This window comes from Ambystoma mexicanum, chromosome 5p, assembly GCF_040938575.1.
Source record: "Ambystoma mexicanum isolate Mex_15411 chromosome 5p, UKY_AmexF1_1, whole genome shotgun sequence".
Taxonomy (NCBI): domain Eukaryota; kingdom Metazoa; phylum Chordata; class Amphibia; order Caudata; family Ambystomatidae; genus Ambystoma; species Ambystoma mexicanum.
Window position 1 is genome coordinate 719,442,013 of NC_090930.1, and position 23,145 is coordinate 719,465,157.

Sequence of the window (23,145 nt, forward strand, 5' to 3'; positions counted from 1 at the left end):
AATCTTTCAATTTGGGGGCAGCCCATAGATGCCGGGGGCATGTGAAGAGGCCCAACAAACAGGCCTCTGGTGTGAGTGGGTATATGTTCAGGCCTCCCTTGCTCATCCTGTTTGAAATCCTCCCCCAGTACCCCACAATCTTGTGGCAGGACCAGAACATGTACAACATATCTGCATCTGTGGCTTTTCATCTAGGGCAATATTGTGCAGCGGCAACAGGAAATTTAGATATCTTGAAAGGGGTCAGATATATCCTATGTGTTACGTACAATTGAATTAATTGCAACCTCGTATTCCGGGACACTGTCTTGTGGTACGGCAGCATCTGCGTCCATTGTGTCTCACTAAACGTGGTCACTAATTTCTCTTCCCACTGGGACTTTATGTATGCCACTGAGCAAAGACTACTCTCTAGGTCTAGAAGGAACCCGTAGAGCCTAGAAATCGTATGTGGGCCTTCAGCTATGTCAAACATGGTGTCAATTAGGGAGAGGGCCTCTGCCACTTATACATATGTTGGCCATATTTGTACCACCATGTGTCTCAGGGTGCGATGCAGCCGGTATTGGCCGCTGTGCAGACCGTAGTATCAACCAACTCCTGAAAGGAAGTAAAGGAGGTACCCGTCAGCAGGTCCCCTAAAGTGGCTATGTCCCTGGGCTCCCAGTGCGTTCTGATTCACATATGCACCTGAGACGTATCTGGGATCAGTGAGGCCAGTGGTATCTGTGATGAAAACAAGTCCTTCAGCTTTAGTAATGCAAGTGCCCTATCCCACAATTGTATGCTCAGTGATGCCAAATACGGATAACCGTCTACTTGAGACCTCCTGCACCACAGGAACTCTTTCAAAAAGGTGCGTGGAGCTACTGGTTGTAGGAGCTTAGCATCTGGGGTAGGTTCATCAGCTAGCCATCCCACTACGGACTTTAGCTGTCCTGCCAGGTAATACATCTCAAATTGTGGGGCCTAAATGCCCCCTTCCCCATGCAGTCTTTGCAATAAGGCTAACACAATCCGACATCTGCTACAATGCAATAAAAACTCCCTACACAGGGTATCTAATGCCTTGAAGAAAGCCTTCGGTTTATTATACGGAATGTTTGCAAAATAATGCAGGAGCCTAGGGAGAACAATCATTTTGAGCAGTGCCGCCCTCCCCATAACCAAGAGGGGAAGTTTGTGCCAAAAGGTCATAGAATGTCTTATCCCGTCTATAGCCCTCTGTGTGTTGTTGTTGTGCTCTCTGGCTGGCTCATGAAAAATGTTGACACTCAGGTATCGGAAGGTCGGCACATTCTACCTTAAACCCAGCACTGGCAAGTCACTTGAATCTTTCCTAGCCAATTCAGCTATTGGAAACAGAGAGGACTTTTCCATGCTAACCGTAATACCCGAAATCTGTGCGAAGCTACCAAGGGCATCTAATATCATTTCCAGATTATCTTCTGGATTTTGCACATATATAAGCATGTCGTCCGCATACATGGAGATCAGGTGGTATGACCCCATGATAGGTATACCCGCTGTAATGTACTCCGCTTGTAAATACGTGGCCACTGGTTCCATTGCCAAAATTTACAGTAGCGGGGACAGCAAGCATCCTTGTCTAGTACCCTTCTCCAATACACACGGCTTTTGGAGAAATGCCTACCCGTCTTAACTCTGGCCATCGGTTCTGTGTATATTATTTCCCCCCAGCGCCTATAATGAGGGCCAATGCCCAACCTTTGCAGCGAAGCGTGGATCCAGTTGCACCTGACGGAATCAAATGCTTTTATCGCATCCAGGGCTGCGATGGCGCATGGTGTTTCCCAGCCTGCCATACTGTGCATAATATGGTGAAGACATCTTAAGTTCAAGGACATGTTCCTGCCCAGCACATAACCCGTTTGATCTGGGTGTATCAGTGAATGTATTACTTTATTTAGCCTATTGGCCAAGGTTGCCGTCGAATTTTACTGTCCTGGTTCAACATTGACAAGGGTCTTTAGGAGCTACACTTGTGTGGTGGTTTATTGGGTTTCAACAGGAGTATTATCGTTGATTCTCTCAGACTAGGAGGGAGTATACCGGAGTCAAACGCTTCCGTCCAGGTGGCTGAGGAGGTGAGGAGCTAATTCATTAGCGAATGCTTTATAAAATTCCCTGGGTAAACCATCTCTGCCTGGGATTTTCCCAGTGGGCAGCGACTGTATGGTGTTAATCAATTCCTCAACCGTTATGGGGGCCTCCAGCTCACTGGCTGCCTCCCCGTCTATTCTAGGGAGGTCTATATCTTCTAGCACTTTCGCCAGGACCTGGTCCGTAGATATAGGCCGCTCCTGGTATAATTGCCGATATAAATCGTAGAAGGTTGTGTTAATATCCTCTTGTGTGTTACACATAGTGCATTGTGGTGATTGTATTGCGTAGATGGGTGTGCATTGCTCCTCTCTTTTACATAACTAGGCTAGTAGTCTAACGGTTTATACCCTTCTTCATGCTGCCGCTCTACATATCTAGTGTAGCTATGTTTCCCCAATCGATCCCAGCATTCCAGACATTGTTGGCGCAGTGCCATTTTGTTCGCCTCCCCACCATCGGATTCGTTCTGTGTTTGTGCCAGTGCTTGCAATGCATCTTCTGCTGAGGACAATTCCCTGCGGGTCGTGGCTTGTATGTCCCCTGATTCAACTATGGCATTGCCTCTAATGACCACCTTCAGGGCCTCCCACAAAGTGCCTGCCCCCGCCACACTACCCACGTTGTGTTGAAGGTATTCTTTGATCTTGTCTCTTAAGTGATCCCGGAAAGTGGGGTCTGACACAGACTCGCTTCTCAATTTCCATGTTCCAGGGCCTTGGAGGGGCATATCTCCACTGCAGCTGGAGAGGGACGTGGTCGGCTAAGACCGTACTCTTATAGTCCACTGTCATGGCATTGCTCATGTTATCCTTCACCACAAAATAATAATCAAGCCTGGTGTGGACAATGTGGCCGGGGGAGGCATGGGAATAATGCCTAGTATCCGGGTGAAGCTCTCTCCAAACATCCATCAGTTTGAATGATGTTAATAACAATTTTAGTACCCTGGTAGGCGGGGAGGGTTTCAGCACTTTGGTGTCTGACCTGTCCATGCAGGGATTCAGAACACAATTAAAATCCCCTCCCCACACTACGGAGCTGTCCCTGTATGGCCCCAATCTAGTGTATAGTGTCTGGAAGAAGGCAGCAGTGTTATGGTTGGGAACACATGTATTTATTATGCAAGTGTCCACATTCTCCAAAAGCCCTTGTATTAGCACCATTCTGCCCTCATCGTCGGTCTTAGTCTGAGTCACTTGGAAGGGTGCTGTAGGTGCTATCCAAGTCAGTACCCCTCTGGTGAGTATGTAGAGCCCACTAGCTTCCCCCCCATTTTCTAGTAAGCAATGCTTGCCTCTCCGGCATGAGGTGTGTCTCTTGTAATAAGGCTACATCAATTTTGTGTCTGCGGAGGTGAGTATACACTCTGTTTCTTTTGATAAAATTATTCTACCCCCGGACATTCCAGGTTAATAGTTTAATCTCACCTGCCATTATCACACATATACAACAAAATAGACAGGACATCCCGTCCTCATCCCCACTGTTCCTTCTACCTCTTGTGACCTGACCCATTGTCTGGAAATAGATCCTCCATACAGCGACGTTCAATAACAACACAGGTTCCCCCCTAACTTCCCCAACTACACCAACTATAAACAACAGCCCAGCATTGCTACACATGCTCAGGCATGTCCGCTCTTCACCACTACCTGCGGCAATAGCCTTAAGGTTGTGCGCAGCAGTTGGGCCCAAGAAACCGACATCCAAAAAAGAAAAAAGAAGGAAAAAACAGAACTTGGGGGCGGTTTGGTTGCAGCTTCGGGAGCAAGCTTCTCCCTCTGGATTCCTAGGTCAATTGGAATTGTCATCCTGACGTTTATTCAAAATAGACCATGAAGTGGACTTAGAGGGTAATCCAGCTCCTCTGCGTGCGTTCCCTGCTTCTCGTACATTCAATGGTTCCTATTTGTTTGCTCCCATGGGCCGTATTCACCCGCTCCTTGTCCCGTCATCAATGGCCGCCAGTATCTTCTTCCGGGATGTCTTTGCTTTTATTGTGTGGGGCATCATCAGCAGGTTTTGAGCCAACTCCCTCTCTGTCCATGCATTCCTGGACCTCGCCTGAGTGATCAAAGAATAGAGCGCAGTTTTTATACAGGACCTTAAGTCTCGCAGGATACATTAGAATATACTTCAGCCCGGCATCGCGAATTCTAGCTTTAGCCGGTGTGTACTGCGCCCTACTTTTCTGGACCTGAGAGGTGTAGCCTGGGTATACCGTTATGTATATAGGAATCACAGACTACCCCCTTCTCCTGTATTCAACCAGTTTTTAGACACAAACCAATTACACAAAAATTGACATACTTGTCAACGGGCATAGACAAGACTCAAGACCTTCATGTTTTAACAAAGGAAACTATACATTCATTTATTTCAAAAAACATTGCGACACGGGGAGGGCAATGAGGCATTGCTTTTATCATCACAGAGGGCACACACAGCAGCTGCCCAGTTTAGGAGTGAGTGTGGGGTACTTTCTGCTGCCTTCTCTGACATTTCTCTAAGACATCTTACCTATTTTTGTAAAAGTTGTAATTGTAAGAACATAATTTCAGTCAACATCCCATATACTTTGGAGACAGCCTGACAGCCTCTCGCCACCTTTCCTCTCTTCTGTAGCATAATTAGTTATTATTGGGTGAGGCAGTACCTTCCTTGGCTCCAGGAGACTCCCTTTGGGGAATAACACACACCTTGTGCACATGCTAATCCCTGACAGCCCCCCCTACCCTTGGTGCGACAGCCCAAAAATCTGTATGAATCTAGCTGTTTTGGCCTTCCTCCCATCATTTTAGCTGTGCCACAAGTAAGGAACCCCCTGAGACCCTTTGTTAGAGAGGGGCCAGAGGCCAGAGGGACTGCTTATTCGAAATTGCAGTGTAATTGGAAAGTCCATCGTATCACCCAGCCCCTAAACCCCTGACTGTCACTGCCAACACACCTCTCTTCATTATCCTGCACCCGTCGCACCACCCCATCTCCTTTTGTATGCCATGGTTCAGCATATTATTTTGAGAATCCACATCCCACTCTCCATTTTTTCCACTTCACATTTCATCATGAAGTATCGCTTGCAGGATTGCAGCATCACTCTGATACCGAAGGCCTGGTGCCACGTAAAAACCTGGTGAGTGTGTGTTTTATGGTGGCAGTGGAGGGGAATTTCATTTTGGACTGCATGAGAATAGTTTGGGGGTTGAAGGAGACAGCAGGGTAGACCTCTGGGCTAAATGAGCAGCGATTCGATCCTCTGTCCTGACGAATACCTGAATAACGCCTGACAAAAGCCTTCTTGCCCTGCCCTGATGAGCAGAATTCCCAGCAGCCCTCTGAGCACAGTACCCGAGCACGGTGTACTGAACTTTGAAGCATCTCTCAGCCTGCCAGCCAGTATTCTAAGGAAGGCAAAATGGGTGACTGGGGCGCCCCATTTAAGCCCTTTTTCAGAATCAAAAGTTCTTACCTCTTCTAACCCTCAGCTGCAGTTTATAGTCTTTGACTGGAGTTTACAGACTGTCCCTTCGCCCTCATCTGCCAACTCGCAGATGCTTGCTTTGTTGCACATGGGATACAATTTATCAATGTGAGGGAGAGTGAGGGATTGACAGGGACAGTGTCAGCTATAGAAATGGGACCTATGTGCAAGGGTCCAGTGGCAAGAGTGCAGGGTTGGAGGTTATTTTGCCTTGTAAGGCCTACTGCCCCGTTCCCATGAGTTTCCCCTCTAAGATCTCCTACCACCTTATACTACACACACAAACGTCCACAGACAGCCACCGCAGACCTAGCCATGAGCACGTCAACACTAACCAGCCATGACTAAGCTCTCCTCTTTGGCCCTGTTGTACGCTCCCACACCAGCGGCTATCCAAACCAAAAGCGCTGTAGTCTATCAAATCTTGGGTTCTTCCTTATGGTTACCATACTTCCAAATATCACTACCAAACCCATAGAAAGCAGATTGCCACTCTCGAACCAGGTACTTCTGACCTGCACCCATCAACATCACAGGTTTCTCATCTGCCTTTCCCACTGTCCCACTAATGAACTCCAACCCCGTTTTTCTTACAAAGCCAAGCACAATGAGCCCTCCAGTAGTAACAAACAGGCGCTATACCAGACCACTTACATTACATAATACCTATACAAAATTCAAAACCCTTGCCTTTGTTAGTACTTGTTTTTACAGGACTTAAGTGCAAGAAACAGGTGCAAGAGAACACATCTGTCTTACTATGATTTTAAATGTTTTGTATCTGTTGATTTGTGAAGCGCTCCAATGCATTTGTGCCTGGTTCGCACTATAGACAATGTTTCAATAAATACATATATAATTACTACAGGAATGCATAATTAAGGCATTACAACTCAGAATACTGCTCAACAATAACACTTGCAAGCCCAATAGAACATAAACTTTGATGTTTATAGATAGAAGGAACTAGATATCAAGAGATAGACATTTGCCAAGCCCTGTCATAGTGGCCTTGGCTATAACATTGTAACAGCTGGAAAATGGTGCAAGTACCCAATCAAAGAGTGTCAGTGCCTCACAAATGTCTATATATTATCTAAACCAAAGCAAACATTATAGCTATTGTTAGTTCTTGTTTTTAATTAGACGTAAATGCAAAGAACAGATTCAAGGGCACACATCTGTCTTATTTTAATTACAACATGAACTCCTTTACATGCAAAATTAAGGCATTACATCTCAGAAGACTGCTCAAAAATAATACAACACACACATTGATATTACTGTATGATAGAAGTAGCTAGAGATCAAGAAGTAAACATCTAGTAGCTATACAAAAGCCTAAACTATAGTCTTTGTTAGTACTTATTTTTTAGTGCTAGGAACAGATGCAAGGGTACACATCTGTTTACTTTAATTACATCAGGAACTCATTAACATTGACAATTAAGGCATAAACTCTCAGAAGAATGCTTAAGAATAACACTGGCAGTTTCTATACAACACAAACATACGATGTTACTACATCATACGATATGCTTTACACTGATGAGCTCTTCAACCATATATGATCCTGTATATGTTAAACTTTGATATGTTTCAGAATAATATTTCAGGATACTGTTTCATTGTCATTCCTGCTGAGATATTTTTGATATGATATGATAGGTTATTTATAACGCGCTTAATACCCAGAGGTTTCTAAGCGTGCATCCGGGGATCGAACCTGTGTTGCTCAACACGTTGCCGCTGAGCTATCCTCCCGAGACAATATTGCAATATGACATATCCTCATATGATACTACTGTGATTTGTCTGCTGAGTATACCTGATGATACATTGCAATGTGTTGACAAGTCACGTGCATGTTAATTTTGTCTTGTCATTGTGCTTGTGGTTTAGCATTTGGCAAGAGGAGCATAACAATCCATTAGAACTCCCACTAGCCCAAGGTCAGGTGCACAGGACTCCTGAAAGGCAGTGAAACGGGTATTCAGGGGCTCAAGTGTGGGTCCGGGGAAGCAAGTGGTTTTTCTCTAGAGTACCGGGATTCCTGGAGAGTGTTGATGGCATGGAGGATGAGGCAGTATTTTTCTCTATAGGTCGCTATTCATTACCATCATCACATTTGTATCCAATGTAAAACATTTGTACTGCATTATCCCAATTATACAGAGAAGAGGATATGCACTTAAAGAATCTTTGGAATATCTGACAATTGTGTATGCAATTTGCATGTGACTGCATGTTATTCAGTGTACATGTGTTCTGCAAGTCAGGTATGGCAAAGCCTTCAACTGCAGACAGTTTGTTTAGGGGTTGATAGATTATTTATAATACCCATTGCCCCTCTTATGCTGCAAACCATAGAATAAAGTGGAGTCCCACGAAAAATCCGGTCTGGCTGTCACATAGTCACTGAAATACCAGCAACTTCTGTGCCTGAACACAATGCACTGCGTGATTTTTATAATGTTTTAAACTAGTCTTCTCTGCTAGTAACTGAATAGTCACTGACTGACCTCTAATTACTATTTGCATGCAATGTAATGCCTTTTTTTCATGTTTGTACAAACTACGGCCTTACAAAGACCCTTCATCCATCACAGTGCCTCAAAGCCATAAACATAACACAACAAAACACAGGCACATCGTTTCTATTTTGAAATTATTGTAACCTACTAGATGCAGTGTACTGTCTGGAAACATCTCTATTAAATACCATGCCGGAACTCCTAGAGGTATCAGAATTAGACACCGCCCAACATTTGGGAATGGCATCTGTATGTGTAAGGTATTTGAATATATCCTCCCATCTTCTCTCTTTAGTTTTGTCCCTCTCAACTCACCACGTTTGTAGAAAGGAGCCAGCACCGCCCCTTGTATTGTTAGTGACACTTGTCCGAGCTGTCTTCCTTGGGGCACTATGATGTACACAAGGCCTCCCCAGACACTGAATACCGAGAGCACCTTCTTGTTTACGGAATATCTTTCGATTGCCAAAGGGGGGCGCTTCAGGTACCCAACATCCTTCAGGTCATCGGAATGGCATCCAACCTGTACCTAAAAGGTATCCAAAAAGGGGGTTCAAATTTATGAACGCAAAAAAACGGATTATATGCTACAATCATTTGTCACTTAACACAGCTATTCAGAACTAGACAAACGCTTCTGACAAAAATATTTTGCTGTGATGGTAACATGCATAAGCTTCCGATATCCCATAGACGTCTTCATCAGATGGTGGGCACATTATAAAATGAGACTGGGAAACACAGCGCCAGACATTTTAAATAGAAAAAGAGAATCTTATATTTTAACCTTTATTAAGTGCATAACAAAGTATGAATGGAATTCAGTCCTGGGGGGGCCCACAGCTACAGGGCACTGCATTTTGGGTAAAAACAGACACACACTTGCATTCCTTGAAAAACTGTTCCCAACTCCAGCAGTGCTGCAAAATTATTTGTTCAGCAGGACCACGTTAATCACCCAATGTGTTGCATGTAACGTGTCCAACCACTTAGGGGGTCATTATGAGGTTGGAGGTAATGGGAAAACGATGCCGGTAAAGGATTACCAGCACCACATGCCGCTCCGGGCTATTCTGACTCAAGAACCCGGTATTAGCGTTGCTGCTGATACCTTGGTCGCTAATAGCGGCATGCACGCAGGCATGCGGCCCTTTGGGCCGGCAATACCGGGATGCCGCTAACAGGAGGACATCACAAGTCAGGCAGACATGCAAATATCGGCATCATGAAGGCGCTAATAAGGGATACCGGCATGCTTGCAATACTGGCATCGCGAACCACCCGTAAACAGCGATGTGCATTGTTCCCAACTGCCACAGGTGCACACAATCAGCACGGGTGGAGGCAATGGAGCCTGGCCCAGCTCAAAAGGAGCACACCCACACACCACACCCCTTTCCACATCAAAATGATAACACTAGTAGTAGCAATACTGGGTCTGGACGACATGCTTGCATTGCTACACCAGCAACAACAACAACAGCAGGCACCACAGAGGAGACACAGGAGGACAAGGAGGGTGATACAGGCACAGCGAGCCCCACCAGTGCAGCCAGTGGTACCATGCAGGCAGCCCTCAATCCCTCGCATCAGAGCCAGTCCATTCAACCTAACCCCTGAGCAGATCCACACCCTGTACCGTCTGGACCGGGACACCATCACCACCATTGTGTGCTCCACTTCCTGGCCACAGGAACCAACCAGCACACAGTGGGGCACATGCATGGCATATCACAACCCTTATTTTCTCTAATGCTGAAGCAAGTGCTGGATGCCCTCCTGAAGCAGACAAGGGATTATATATCTCTATCACGGACTCCCCAGGAGATCTTTGACACAAAAGTTGGCTTCCATGCACTGGCAGGCATGCCAAATTGTATTGTGCACTTGACTGCACCCATGTAGAATTGGTGGTCCTGCATGCAACAGAGCTGGCGTACCGCAATCGTAAGCTATACCACTCAATCAATGTACAGATGGTATGTGTCTCCAGCAAGATCATCACATATTGTTGTGCCCGATTTCCCGGATCAACTCATGACTCAATGGTCCTGCGCAACTCAACGCTACCATGCTACATGGAGCCACATGCAGGACGGCGTGCCTGGCTGCTTGGTACATTGCATGACAGGCACATGGCAGTGAAATGGGGGATAGATGCACACACCACCATGGTGTCATTGCTGTGGTGACAGCACGATGTGCACATCCCAAAACACTGTGCCCCAAAACATCCCAAACTGAACGTGACACCCAATTTCAATAGCAATGAAGTAAGCTGCACACCTATCACAACATGCCAAACTTAAAACCACCCCACATCCCACAATACGTGTACCACCCATCATTGGACCTCACCCTCCGTAACACAATCCAGCAACATGCTGTGTGTATTTACAATGTAAATGTCTGCAGCAAATCACTGCACAGGACAAGCATCCATGAGAGTGCACAAAACAAAACCACCAAGGGAATCCACTGCTTGTCACAGGGCCACCACCACAGTAGTGCAGTATGTTGCCATGGGAATAATAAGCGTTGAATGCCAAATAATGCAGAGACTACTGCCAATGCTGCCAGTTAGAAAATCATACAGAACACTACACATCACATATATATCACAAACACTGCGGTATGCGTCCACAATGCATGAGCAACATCAAGGCAGTGTACACCATGTATCATCTTGAAGATGCAATCCACACCATAAGACACTGACACAGCACACATTTAGGGAAGGAAAAATGTGTGCATACAACCAGGGACATGTGCATGTGACCAACAAATATCTGCAGGCATGTGTGATAAGTACAGCTGTCCATCATGAATCGACTAACATATACCTTTTTTTGCTCACATGCAGGTGATAGTGGCTATCCCCTGATGCTGTGGCTCCTCACCCCTGTCTGAAACCCACAGAACAGGCACGAGGAGGACTACAATCCTTCCCATACCCGTACCCGTGTGGTCATCGAGCAGACCTTTGGCCTGTTGAAGGCACATTTTCGCTGCCTTAGCCGGTCGGGTGCACCGTTAGAAACAAACTGCCTGACTAGGGCTGTCAGCTCCTCCTGGCGCTGCACTGTATGTTCCATTTGCTGCACCCCTGCACGGGCACCAGTGGAGGTGGATGGTGCATGTGTCAAATCCCCAAATCCGTGTGGCTCCTCTGTGGGGCTCATGCTCCCTTGACCTGTCTCCCCTCCAGACTGCTCCGGTGTGGTGTCATGGTAGGAGTACAATGGTGTGACCTGGGGTGATGTTGCGGGGCTGGGTGTCACAGGTAATTCAGAAGAGTCATCCTCCACAGGGACACACACCTGGCCCTGGTTCTGCACATCCTCGTCTGTCTGGGGTGTTGTGGCTGCCGCCTCCCCAACAGAGGTGTTCGCAGCTGAAAGGGCCTCATTGGCCACTGTCTCCTGTGCAGGGGAATTAGATGTTGTGGGGACTGTAGCAGTGGCCCTTAGCGGCACCAGTGCCGTGGCATTCTGTGGTGCCTGCCCCTTCTGTGCCTGTCGTGGCTTGGCTGGCTCTTTCGATGTTGAAGGCCTGTTGCCTTCTTCCCTGGCCCTCTTCCGGGGAGTTGTTGCCTGTGGGGCTGAGTCCCGGGCCTAGCTGTCAGGATCTGAGCTTGTGGGGGACCAAGAGAGGGACGGCATCAGTGACGGTTCGACAAGCATCATGCATACATTGGTATTATTGCTGTTCTACACATTAGAGGGGATTAGGTATTGGAGTTTTGACAATCACGTTGCTTGCTATATGGGTGGAGCATGCAGGCATCCATCAGGGTCACTCATTTAGGAGCTGGCGTATGCTGTGTGACATGCATTTCTGTTGTGGACTGTGTGCACTTATGCCATTTTCATATTTGTGTGGTGTGTCTCAGGTATGGTATTGCCAGGCTGCATGAATGTGGATGTGTCTGTGCTGAGGACGGCATCTAGGCAGGGATGTGTCAATGTGTATGCAATGGGCCATGCATTGCCTCTTTGGATGGACAAATTGGTGGACTATCATCATACTTTGCATTACAGTGTTTTCTTAGGACACTCACCTCCATCCGCCGAAGAGGTGTCGCCAAGTTCCATCTCACCCACACCTTCTATTGCCTCGATGCCAATAGTGCCGGCGCAGTTTTCCTCCCACCGGCTTAGTTTGATGGGTGAGCTAGGACCACTGCCAGTAGCCATGCCCTGGCTCCGGTTAGCCGACATTATGTTCCTGACTCTCAGGCGTAGGTCGTCCTATCGCTGGCGCGCGTCCTTGACTGTGTGGGGCGTGTTCCCTACTGCACTGACTTTTTGGGCAACAAGTTGCCAGATCTCCTTTTTCTTCGTCTGTGCCTCTCTCTTGAGGTTGTTGGCAAAGTCAACCTCAGCATTATCTGCCAGTGTCTCTGCGAGCATTGTCAGCTCGTCCTCCGTAAAGTGCTCTCTGCGCTGCCGTGCTGCAGCTTTTTTGACAGCCTTAGGCATGATGCTGGTGGTGATGGTTTATTTCTGCAGTCGGAAATAGGCTCCAGGTCCTGTGTAGTGGCGGTGGCCGCTAAAACGCAGTGCCCGCTAATGCCGTATTAATTGATGCCGGTCACGTTATTTAGGGGAGGACGGCGGCGGTAGTGCTGTCTGCGCTTTACATGATGCCGCTAAGGGGCATTTTTGGGACTTTAGCGGCATGCCGGTACTGTCAATACCGGCATGACGCTAAGCTCATGCACTCAAACTCGCAATAGCCCACCGTTATCAGCTCTTTCCTACACGGACACGGTATTTGCTTCATGCCAGTAAGGACTGTTTCTTACCTTCAACCTCGTAATGACCCCCTTACACACACTGGGCCTCATAACGAGGTCGGCGGTAAGGGGTTAACGGCGCCGGTAAGGATGCCGATACCTTTAACCCCTTACAGCCGCATTACGAGGTCCCTTAGCGGCAACCCCTGACGGAGAGAGAAAGGCGAGGTCAGGAACCCATCTAGTCGCCAAATATAATGGTGGCTCAACAAATGGCATCTGGACAATATGCTTGCTGTACTTGATTTCTGCTAATTGTCCAGTTTTATTGTTCCTGTAGCCACTTTCAAAAGGGACATGCTCTTGGCACCTCGGGTGTCCCATCTCCATTTGAGCAGAGTTGTGGGTAGCAGGAGGGGCGTTTGGTTGGTGATGCCCTCTCCGCTCCTCCCCCGTGTTCTGACTAATGGACGTCTATAATGCTTTGTCCCCTGGCATATCCTGGTGTGCAGCCACCATCACCTCCCTGGGCCCTTTGAGGCGGGGCTTTTCCCTGTACCCTTGAGCTCCCTGGGCTCTGTGGTTTACCTGTTTGCTCACCCCTCTTTCCCCTTAGACTATAATGCCCTCTGTCTGTGGTTCAACCTAGGACGCTCCTATCTCTCTCCCTAGCCTCTAGTAAGGCCCTCCATGTGAACAGGTGCACCCTAGTCTCCGTCTCTCCACCTCATGCATTTCTCGTGGTCCGGTCCCGTCCTCCTTCTTGCCATCTCTGTGTTTGTTCCGAGGGTTGTGGGTGTTGCTCATTTGTTTTTATCCAGTTCTGAGTTGAAGAACCACATTCTTAGGAGTTTTCTGAATTTTAGATGGTCCTTCATGTTTTGCATTTCTCTCAAATTTCTGCAGCTAGGCAAGAGAATGCTGATCTACTGAGTTTTTCCTAGTGCATGGTTTGGGTTCCAAGCGGATGGCGTTGCTGGACCTGAGTGTTCTGATCGGCTAGTAAATGGTGATTTTCTTTTGTAAGAATTCTGCTCCTTGGCCACGTATTGCTCTGTGTGTTATGTACATTGTTTTGAATGTGATACATTTTTTGACTGGCAGCCAATGTAGCATCTCTAGAATTGGAGTGAGGTTGTCCCTTCGTAAGAGTTTGAGGGGAAGTCTGGCCACTGCATTCTGTATACATTGCAGTTTCTTCAGCAGATAATCTGCCATTCCGTGGTATAGGCTGTTGGTGTAGTCTCTCCTGGACATGATGAGTGAGATGATGGTCAGTGTTTTGTGCGTGAAGGATAGGAATGGTAGAATCTTTTTGATTGTGTGTAGATAGAAGAAGCATTTCTTGATTATAAGGTTTACTTGTGGTTCCAGGGTAAGTTCGTTACCATTGGGATTCCGATGTTTTTGACTTTTTTGGATGACGTGGGCACTGTTCCTAGTTCTGTGGGCCATTGGATGTATTGGTTGATTCTCTGGTTTTTGGATATAATCATGATTTCCATCTTGTCTGGGTTGGTTTTGAGGCTGTTTGTGTTTATCCATTCGTAGAGTTCTTTGAGACAGTCTAATAGCGTGGTGTTCTCCTCTTATGCATCTTTGATTTTGTAGATGACTTGGGTGTCATCTTCATAGTTGTAGCAGGTGAGGCCGTGCCTTTTTATGAGGTTAATTAGTGGGGTCATATAGATGTTGAAGAGGAGTGGGGATACGGATGATCCTTGTGGTACTCCACAGGTGGTGTCCCACGGCACGGATTTGAATGGTTTTATCCAATCTGTTTCTGTTCTTTTGGATAGGAAAGATTTAATCCAGAGCAGCGCTGTATCAGTGATCCCTCTTTCTTCCAGTCTTTTGATGAGTGTATTGTAGTTGACTGTGTCAAACGCTGCAGAGAGGTCTAGTAGTATCAATGCTGAGTTTGTGTCTGAATCTGCGAAGGTCTTTAGGTCATCCCAGATGGAGAGGAGTGCCGACTCTGTCCCTCTCATGGGTCTGTAGCCAACTTGTGCCTGGTCCAATAGTTGGCGGTTTTCTACATGTTCCAGTGTCGCTTCATAGACATAGGTCTCTAGCAGCTTTACCGTCTGTAGTTAGAGAGGTCTTCCACATCGCCCATAGTATCCTTGATGAGTGGTTTAATGTAGGCAGATGTGAAGGCCCGCGGTACTCTCCCTGTTGAGAGCAATTGGTTGAAGAGGTTTCTGTGGCATTCCAAAGGCATGTCCTGTGTGAGTATTCATTTATAGATGTCTGGTGGGCAGGGGTCCATTGGGGAACCTGCTTTGTTGCTAAATTCCACCAGCTTGACAAATCACGCTCCTGATATTTGGATGACGCTTTACAGCTTGTTCTGTGATTCCAGGGTAGGCTGGGCATGGTGCACGGTCCAGTTGATTGGTCTGTTTTGTATGATCCGATGTATGTAAGTAATGTTTTTTTTTAAATGGTCTGCGAGGTCCTCGCATAATTATTGGGAGGGTAGTGGTGTGTTGTTGCATCCAGGTGGGTTTCTCAGCTTATTTCTGATGTTCAACAGTTCTTTCTGGGTGTTGGTGGCTTTTGTGATTCGGTAGTCATAGTATTTCTTTTTGGCTTTGAGAATTTCTTTTTTGTATGTTTGGATTTGTTTTTGATAGTTTATTCTTTTTGCAGGGTCGCAGTTTTTACTCCATTCTAGTTCAAGTTTCTGATTTTTTTTTTCATTGTTTTGAGGTGGAGTGTAAACCATCTTGCCACTGCTTTCTTTTGTGATGGGATGAAGGGTTTTTTCTGGGGAGATGCTGTCGAATGTTTTGGTGATCCATTTCTGGATTAGGTCTGCTTTTTCATCTAGGTCGTTTCTGACAAGGTTGGTGGTTGGTGGTTTCGAGGATTCCAGTTGTTCTTGTTAGTTACTACTTTTGCTGGCGTTCCAGTTTCTTTTCCAGATCGCATGGAGCTTTTGGGGCTGTTTGGGTGCTTTGGCAGGTAGTTGGATCACGAATGGTATGATGAGGTGGTCGCTCCACAGTATTTGTATTGGAGGCGCAGTTGAGATTAGTTGTTTGTTGGCGAAGATTGCATAAAGAGTGTGCCCTGCTGTGTGTGTGTGTGTGTGTCGCTCCTTTAACCAACTGGCATAGTTTCATTGTCTCAAGTTGATTTATTAATGATTTTTGTGAGTTTGCATTCTCTTCTTCAAACCATATGTTGAAGTCACTGAGGATTATCAGGTAGTTGTGTTTGATGGCCGGGTTCGTGATGTCTTGTATGAAGGTGTCTACGAAGGTTGCGTCATAGGTCGGTGGTCTATAGATGAGTATGAATGTGAGGTTTGTTTTTGAGTTTGCTGTCAGGTGAACGACGAGGGATTCACAGTGTCTGATGTTCAGTGGGTCATCTGTTTTTATTTTCAGGTGTTCATTGTAGGCTATTGCAAGTCCTCTTCCTCTTTTTCCTTTTCTGTATACTTGTGTGTATTTGATGTTGTCGGGTAGACAGCTGTGTAGCATGACTTTGTAGTTGTCTTCTAACCATGTTTCTGTGATGATTAAGATGTCTATTCCACCATCGTAGAGTAGATCGGAGATCTCTGTTGCATGTCTGGACATTGATCTTCCTTTAATAAGATTGAAGTGTATTTTTTAACAGTGCTTTGGTTTGTTCTTGGTTTCATTTTATGGTCATCTTGTTGGCGGATTTCCATGTTGCTCTCAGGACGTGAGGTGTGTTCGGTAGGGTCTGCTTCGTCATTGAGTAGATCTGCTAGGTTTCGTATAGGGTTCCTGTTTTCTTCTGGTTCATCTTCTGTATCTTATTGCAGTTGGTGATATATAGAGTGAGGACGTCATTTTCCCTCTTCTTCCTTCCGGATGTTTCTGGTCTTTTCCTGTGTGGTCCTGGTATCTTGAGGAAGCGTCTAGTATCATGGTGGTAGTGAATTGTTGTTGTGGATGGTCCGTCATGAGGTATGGTGTTAGGTATAAAGATGTTTCCCTTTTCTTGGAGTTTGCTCTATTTTCTGCCATGCTTATGGGTGTGTGTTCCATTGTCGTGTCTGTTGGCGTGGTGCCATATTGTGGTTCCATTTGATTTGTTCTTTATCCAAGTTTTCTCCCGCATCGTCCCATTCTTTGTCGTGGCATATTGTGGTTCTTTGGCATCTACTAGTTTAAGGAGTTTGCATTATTGTGTTTCGTTGCAGGGGCCCCTGCCCACCGGCAACGCTGTATTGAGTTTTTGTTAGGGTTGTAGTTGTCCTTCGGTTTATTTGTGGTTTAGGTGACCAGTCTTTGTAGACGCGAGGGGGCGTGGTCGAGGGGGCAAATGCAAAACACCTACATTCGAGTTTCCTGGATAGAGGGAGAAAACCTAAATTTCAGAAATTACAGCAAATGGGACACACCCAGATTCGATATTCCCAGATAGAGGGCTAAACGCCAGATATGGCTAACTAAAATAATTGGCCTAAATCCCAGACATGTCTAACTAAGTAATAAGGATATCCAAATTGTTAATTTTGCTCACTTCCGTCCTGCGGATGGAAATGGATTAGTTACAGTAGCAGATCATACCGCTGCTGCACTCTCATTGTATTTCTGCATGTTCTTCTGAATCACGAACATCCTGGCGCAAAAGACTACTTCAAGGGTACAGTGGTAGAGAGTGGGAACAGCCAGGTGTTTAACATCTTTCGGAACAAATGATGGTTATGGTCAATTCTCAAGAGGCACTCAAAACAGTACACTACTCCCAACCGAGACTTCAACCATACACTATCAAGCTCCTAACGGGAGAAGAGCTGATCCTGTTGGTTCTTCTCGAATTTACTCAATCAATGATCTACCTACACAATCAGTTCATATCAAAATATATACATCTGCTTTATTACACATACATTGAAAATGACTATTTATTCAAAAAACACATCTTCCAACTACTATAAAAATTATATTAAAAAGAATGCAACCATTTCTAATCAAAACATTCACTGACTTCATTCTTAACAAACTCCATCAAAACAGAGACCTCCTGTGCGCTATGAATCCAACTGTCGACTCTTTAGTTCTAGCCATTGCCAGAATTATCAACAGCAAACAAAACAGCTGCCTGGTACTGCTCCAGCCAAGCCACACTCACAGTGATCTTGATCTGATACTCGGCGAATGAAATAGAATCTCACAAACAAAGATATGTCTTCTATTACACTCATTGGATGTGCATCTAACTAAATACACCCCCTTATGGACCTAACCTTGTATCATTCTTCACCAGAAACCACCCAGTGGTTGTGCACCTAGTCATTGGTCCTCAAGAGAACAGGAAGGGCGTTCAAGGCACAGCAAATTGTGTGTCATCTATCCTTGCTTTCTATATTCATTGGAAGACGAGTCGCAGAGTGTGAGATCACTGCGATCAGGCTGGCTTGAAGAGGCAGAGCCTATCTGTGAGAATGGTTGACTTGGTGCATTGAATTTCCCCAGGAACTAGATGCAAGGGGCACAGATTCATTCGAAAAACGTTTTTGGTGAATGTGCCAAAGAACAATGCACCCTAATCAGTAAGTTAATTTGAATGTGTGCATCAAAGATTCACAGATTCAAGCGCCCTTTTCGCCCTTTGCATATTTGTGCAAATATTGGTTAATTTCTGCTCATTTCAATAAGCATCCCGAATTCAGAAATGGGATGTGTATTGAATTGCATGGAAACCATGTATTTCCCCTGCACCTTTCTGACTCTGTCATTCATTTTTTAAAGTGTGATAGCAATGGTATGAAATGCTGCTGTCACGCTGGAATTTCGTCCCTCAATCAATGATAGAGATGTTTTTACACCTTACACAATGATGGGCACAAGGCAGTGGTTAGCCATTCCTGTGCGGGTTTGTAAATCTCATTAAAAAAAAGCACTGCAGGTTATCTCAGTAGGAAGAACGATCTGGGACCTTCACAGTATATGTTCTGGTTTAATGATGCAAGAAGGAGGTCAGTTTTCATTTCCTAAGGTCCAACCTACTTTTTACGAAAGGAACTTTGCAGGGTAAAAGAGCGAAAGCTTTGAACAGCTGCCTTTGTAAGCCACCAAGCTGGGTGGTTGTCATATGACGATAATGCATGCAAGGGGATGGGCAGTGCATTCTTTTGCACGGCTGCATCCCTCCACCCTCAAAGAAATGTGCAGGTCATCTTTCCAAATAAAGTTATCTGTGCATTTCTTTAAGTGGTGCAAGCAAAACTAATGCATTCTCCACACTTCTTTTGCTTGAGCTCTAGGACCACGTTATGAGAACTTGGCCCACAAACTTAAAAATGACCTTGCTCACCACAATGTGGGTGAAATATGATAACCACCTTTAGAACGCAACGATCCCCCACCATAAATTCGGCCTAGCTGCACACATAATCTCACATACAGCACCACCCCCACTAGAACGCAGCTACCCCCACGACGAACTCAGCCTAGCTGTACACATACTAGCTGTCTCACATACCCTGCTCTCTACTTTCAGCATTAGAATGCAGATATCCTCCATGAAAACTGGGGTTTAGCTGCACACATGCAAAGTGCACACACGCACTGTTTACGTGCACACACACACTGTTTACTTCTGTGACTATCTCCAATTTACCTGGACTCCAGGCCCCAAGGGAGTTCAATCGAGACTGCGTTGAGACCATACCAATGGTAAAAGGCGCTATACAAATAACCATTAACATAACAATAATGTAGAGACCGTGAAAGTCTGTCAGCTGCATTTTTCACCCAATTCAGACGGGTCATTAGATTAGTGGCCGGTCCCAGATAGATTCTATTCCTAAAGTCAATTGGGAAATAACAAAAATGTTAACTGTCAGGATTCTGTGAGGAAAAGAGAGCAGCGGCAAAAATCATCGGAGTCTTTGCTGATGAAAGAAAGATAACGTGCGTGACTTCTGCAGTTACTGGAGGCGCAAGTGACAAGTTGGAGTCCCTGATGATGCCCAGACTAGGTATGGTCGGGTCTGTTGAAGGACATGGGCTGAAGACCTCTGCCCAAAGACTGGAGGTCTATGAGTACCATAACACAATAATGACTATCAATTGCTTTTGCGCTGAATTCATTTTTTTTTTAAAACTTATATTTATTAGTTTTACATAAATTTTACATGAAGAAGTTAACATTGAATCTTATAACATTCCCTCCCCCCCCCCTACCTCCCCACGGGACGGATGGAGTCATTTTGTCCAGGGATCCTGTTATGCGTTAAATATGTCTGAGATTTTTATGTTATGGGGGCACCATTGTTCCATAAAGTCTGACTGGAGGTATTGCAGGGTCCCTTCCCATTCATTTACAAATTTGTCTCCTGTTCCTTGGAGTTTGTGGGTAATTTTCTCCATTGTTATATGGGCCCATACTTTCTGTAGCCAGGTGTAGGTCAGTGGGGTATTTTTATTTTTCCAGTTCTGTGCAATGGTGGTCCAAGCTGCAATGAGTAGTCCCATGAATGATCTCCATGGCGTTTTGTTGTATTGCCTTGCTATGTCGTCTTTGATTCCACAGAGCCACACCTCCTCCCCCATCAGCCCCACATCCGGGAATATTTTGCCCATCTCGTTTTTCACTTCTTCCCAAAAGGGTTTTATGCCTTTACAGTCATGCCATATGTGTCTCCAAGTTCCCACTTCGTCACATCCTCTCCAGCAGTGGTTGGACGTGTTGGGGTACATTGTGTGGAGCCTCTCTGGAGTGTAGTGCCACTGTGTCATTATTTTGACCCACATTTCCCTAGTTTGTGCCGAGCGGGTCATTCTGGGGATTTGTTTCCATAGGTCCTCCCATTGTTTATCCGTTGGTTCCTCCCCCAATGTTCTGCCCCATTTTATTCTGTATGACCATTTAATGCTTTCCCCTTGTGAGTTTATGTATTTGTATAGAGTTGATACCCACTTTCTCTCCCCCGTGTTGGAGATGATGTATGTTTCGAACCCTGTAAGGTCCCTGGTTGCTGCCTCGGTGATTATTGGAGAGTTGAGCCAGTGTTTTAGCTGTTCATATCTGTATCTATCACTTTTAGGGATTCTCGTGGTTGCCACGCATGACTCCAGGGGGATGATTTCCTTGTCCATAAACATCTCTCCTATTTTAGTAATGCCCGCTTTCTCCCAGGTGTCATATGCCCCTTGTTCCATCCCTGGTGGAAATAGTGGGTTTCTACAGATGGTGTAAAGGGTCCGATCACTGTGGTCATTATGCCTTTTTTTGTTTGGCTATCCCATGCTTCTAACGTGGTCTTCATGATTTCGCTTAGCCTTAGATTTTCATGCCTGTGCTGCCTCTGTTTCCAGAGAAGTTCTACCAGTGGGGACTTTGCTACTGCTCTGTCTTGTTTGGCCCATATCTGTTGCGGATCCTCCCCCACCCACTCCCTTAGAACTTTTAGCTGTGCTGCCTGATAGTATTTTCTAAAGTGGGGTAGCGCCATTCCTCCTTCTCTGGTTGGGGCCGTGAGGACCTTCCTGGCAATTCTCGGTGTTTTCCCTTTCCATATAAAGGACGATACCATTTTTGTTAAGGTTTTGAAGAAAGTGTCTGGGACCCCCACTGGGAGAGCCTGAAAATAATATAGTACCTTTGGGAGGATGGTCATCTTGATTGATTGTATTCTACCCCACCAGGATATCTGTAGTGGGTTCCATCTGTTTAATTCTCTTCGGATGTTTAAAATTAGCGACGGGTAGTTTTCCCCGTAGAATTGTTCTATTTTTGGGGGTACATTTATTCCCAAATATTTAATGCCTTTCTGTATTATCTTGAGGTCCAGTGTTTTTGCCTGCCTTTCTATGTTCGTTCTATCCCCTGCCAGGATGAGGATCTCTGATTTTTTCCTATTTATTTTTAGGCCAGAGATGGTCCCATAGTTTTCTAGTTCTCTAACTGTGGCCGATAAAGTAGATTCAGGGTCCTCTAAGGTTATCAGCATATCGTCTGCATACGCAATAACTTTGTGTTGCTGACCCGCCATTTCTATCCCTTTAATGTGTATTGACTCCCGTATTTTGATTAGGAGGGGTTCTAAGAAGAGAGCGTACAATAGTGGTGATAGGGGGCAACCCTGTTTCGTTCCTCTCGTTATCGTTACCTTGCCAGTAAGCTCGCCATTAATGGCTATTCTGCTGGATGGGGAATTGTAGTTTGCTCTAATACTCGCGATATATTTTTCCCCAAACCCCATGGATTCCAGAACCCTAAACAGTATGGACCACTCCACTCTATCGAAGGCCTTCTCGGTGTCTACTGACAGTAGTATCGCTGGAGTGCGGGTTATCCCTATTTTTTCGATCAGGTGGGCTAGCCTCCTAGTATTAACGTGGGTTTGCCTGCCTGGAATGAAGCCTGATTGATCCTCGCTGATCAGTTTAGGGAGGAGCGGGGATAGCCTTGTTGCCAGGATTTTGGTATATATTTTTGCATCTAGGTTGATTAGGGAGATTGGTCTGTATGATGCGGGATTAGTTGGATCTTTGCCTGGTTTATGAAACACCAGCACCTTCGCCTCATTCATTGTGGGGGTCACATTACCGGTGTCTTTGAATGAGTTTAGGAGTCTTGTTAGGGTCGGGGTTAGTATGTCTGTGTATTTTTTATAAAATGGGGCCGTAAACCCATCCGGGCCTGGAGCTTTGTTACTTGGGAGTCCTTTTATGGCTTTATTGACTTCTTCTTCACTGATAGGGGTCTCTAGTGACTGTTTGTCTTCTTCTGAGATTTTCGGGATCTTTAGGGCCTCTAGGTATGAAGTTTGGGCGTTTATATCGGGGTGCTCTGTGGAATAGAGCGTTTGATAATATTGCCTCATTGTTTCCCCCATGTCGTGTGTAGAAGTTTGAGTGGCACCTTTCGCATCACATATGGCCTTAATCGTTGTTTCTTTTTGTTTCGCCCTTAGTTGTCGCGCCATGAGTCTGTCTGCTTTGTTCGCTCTTATATAATATCTCTGTTTCAGATAGAGTAGATTCCTTTCTGCGCCCTTTGTACGTAACATCTCTAGTTGGCCTTGTGTATGTTTCAGAGATTTTTTTAATATCTTTGTGGGTTGAGCCGTCAATTTCTCTTGGATCTCCTCAATTGTTTTTTCCAGCTCTTTTTCCCACTGATCCCTTTGTTTGTCTCTCGTGATTTTCATCGCTATCATCTTCCCCCTCAAGACTGCTTTAAACGCTTCCCAGACTGCGCTCATTGCGACCTCCCGCGTATCATTTTGTAAGAAGTATTCCGTTATCATTTCCCTTATGGCCTCC

The 23,145-nt window shown here is 45.6% G+C and overlaps 1 protein-coding gene across 1 annotated transcript in view; it reads right to left on the reverse strand.

Moving 5' to 3' along the window:
• The window catches only part of LOC138481150 (TRPM8 channel-associated factor homolog), a 416,320-nt gene that overhangs the window by 153,111 nt on the left and 240,064 nt on the right, over positions 1–23,145 (reverse strand). The window contains exon 5 of the mRNA XM_069613089.1: positions 8,458–8,671. Coding sequence (XP_069469190.1) covers positions 8,458–8,671 — 214 coding nt within the window. The remainder of the gene's footprint in view (positions 1–8,457; positions 8,672–23,145) is intronic.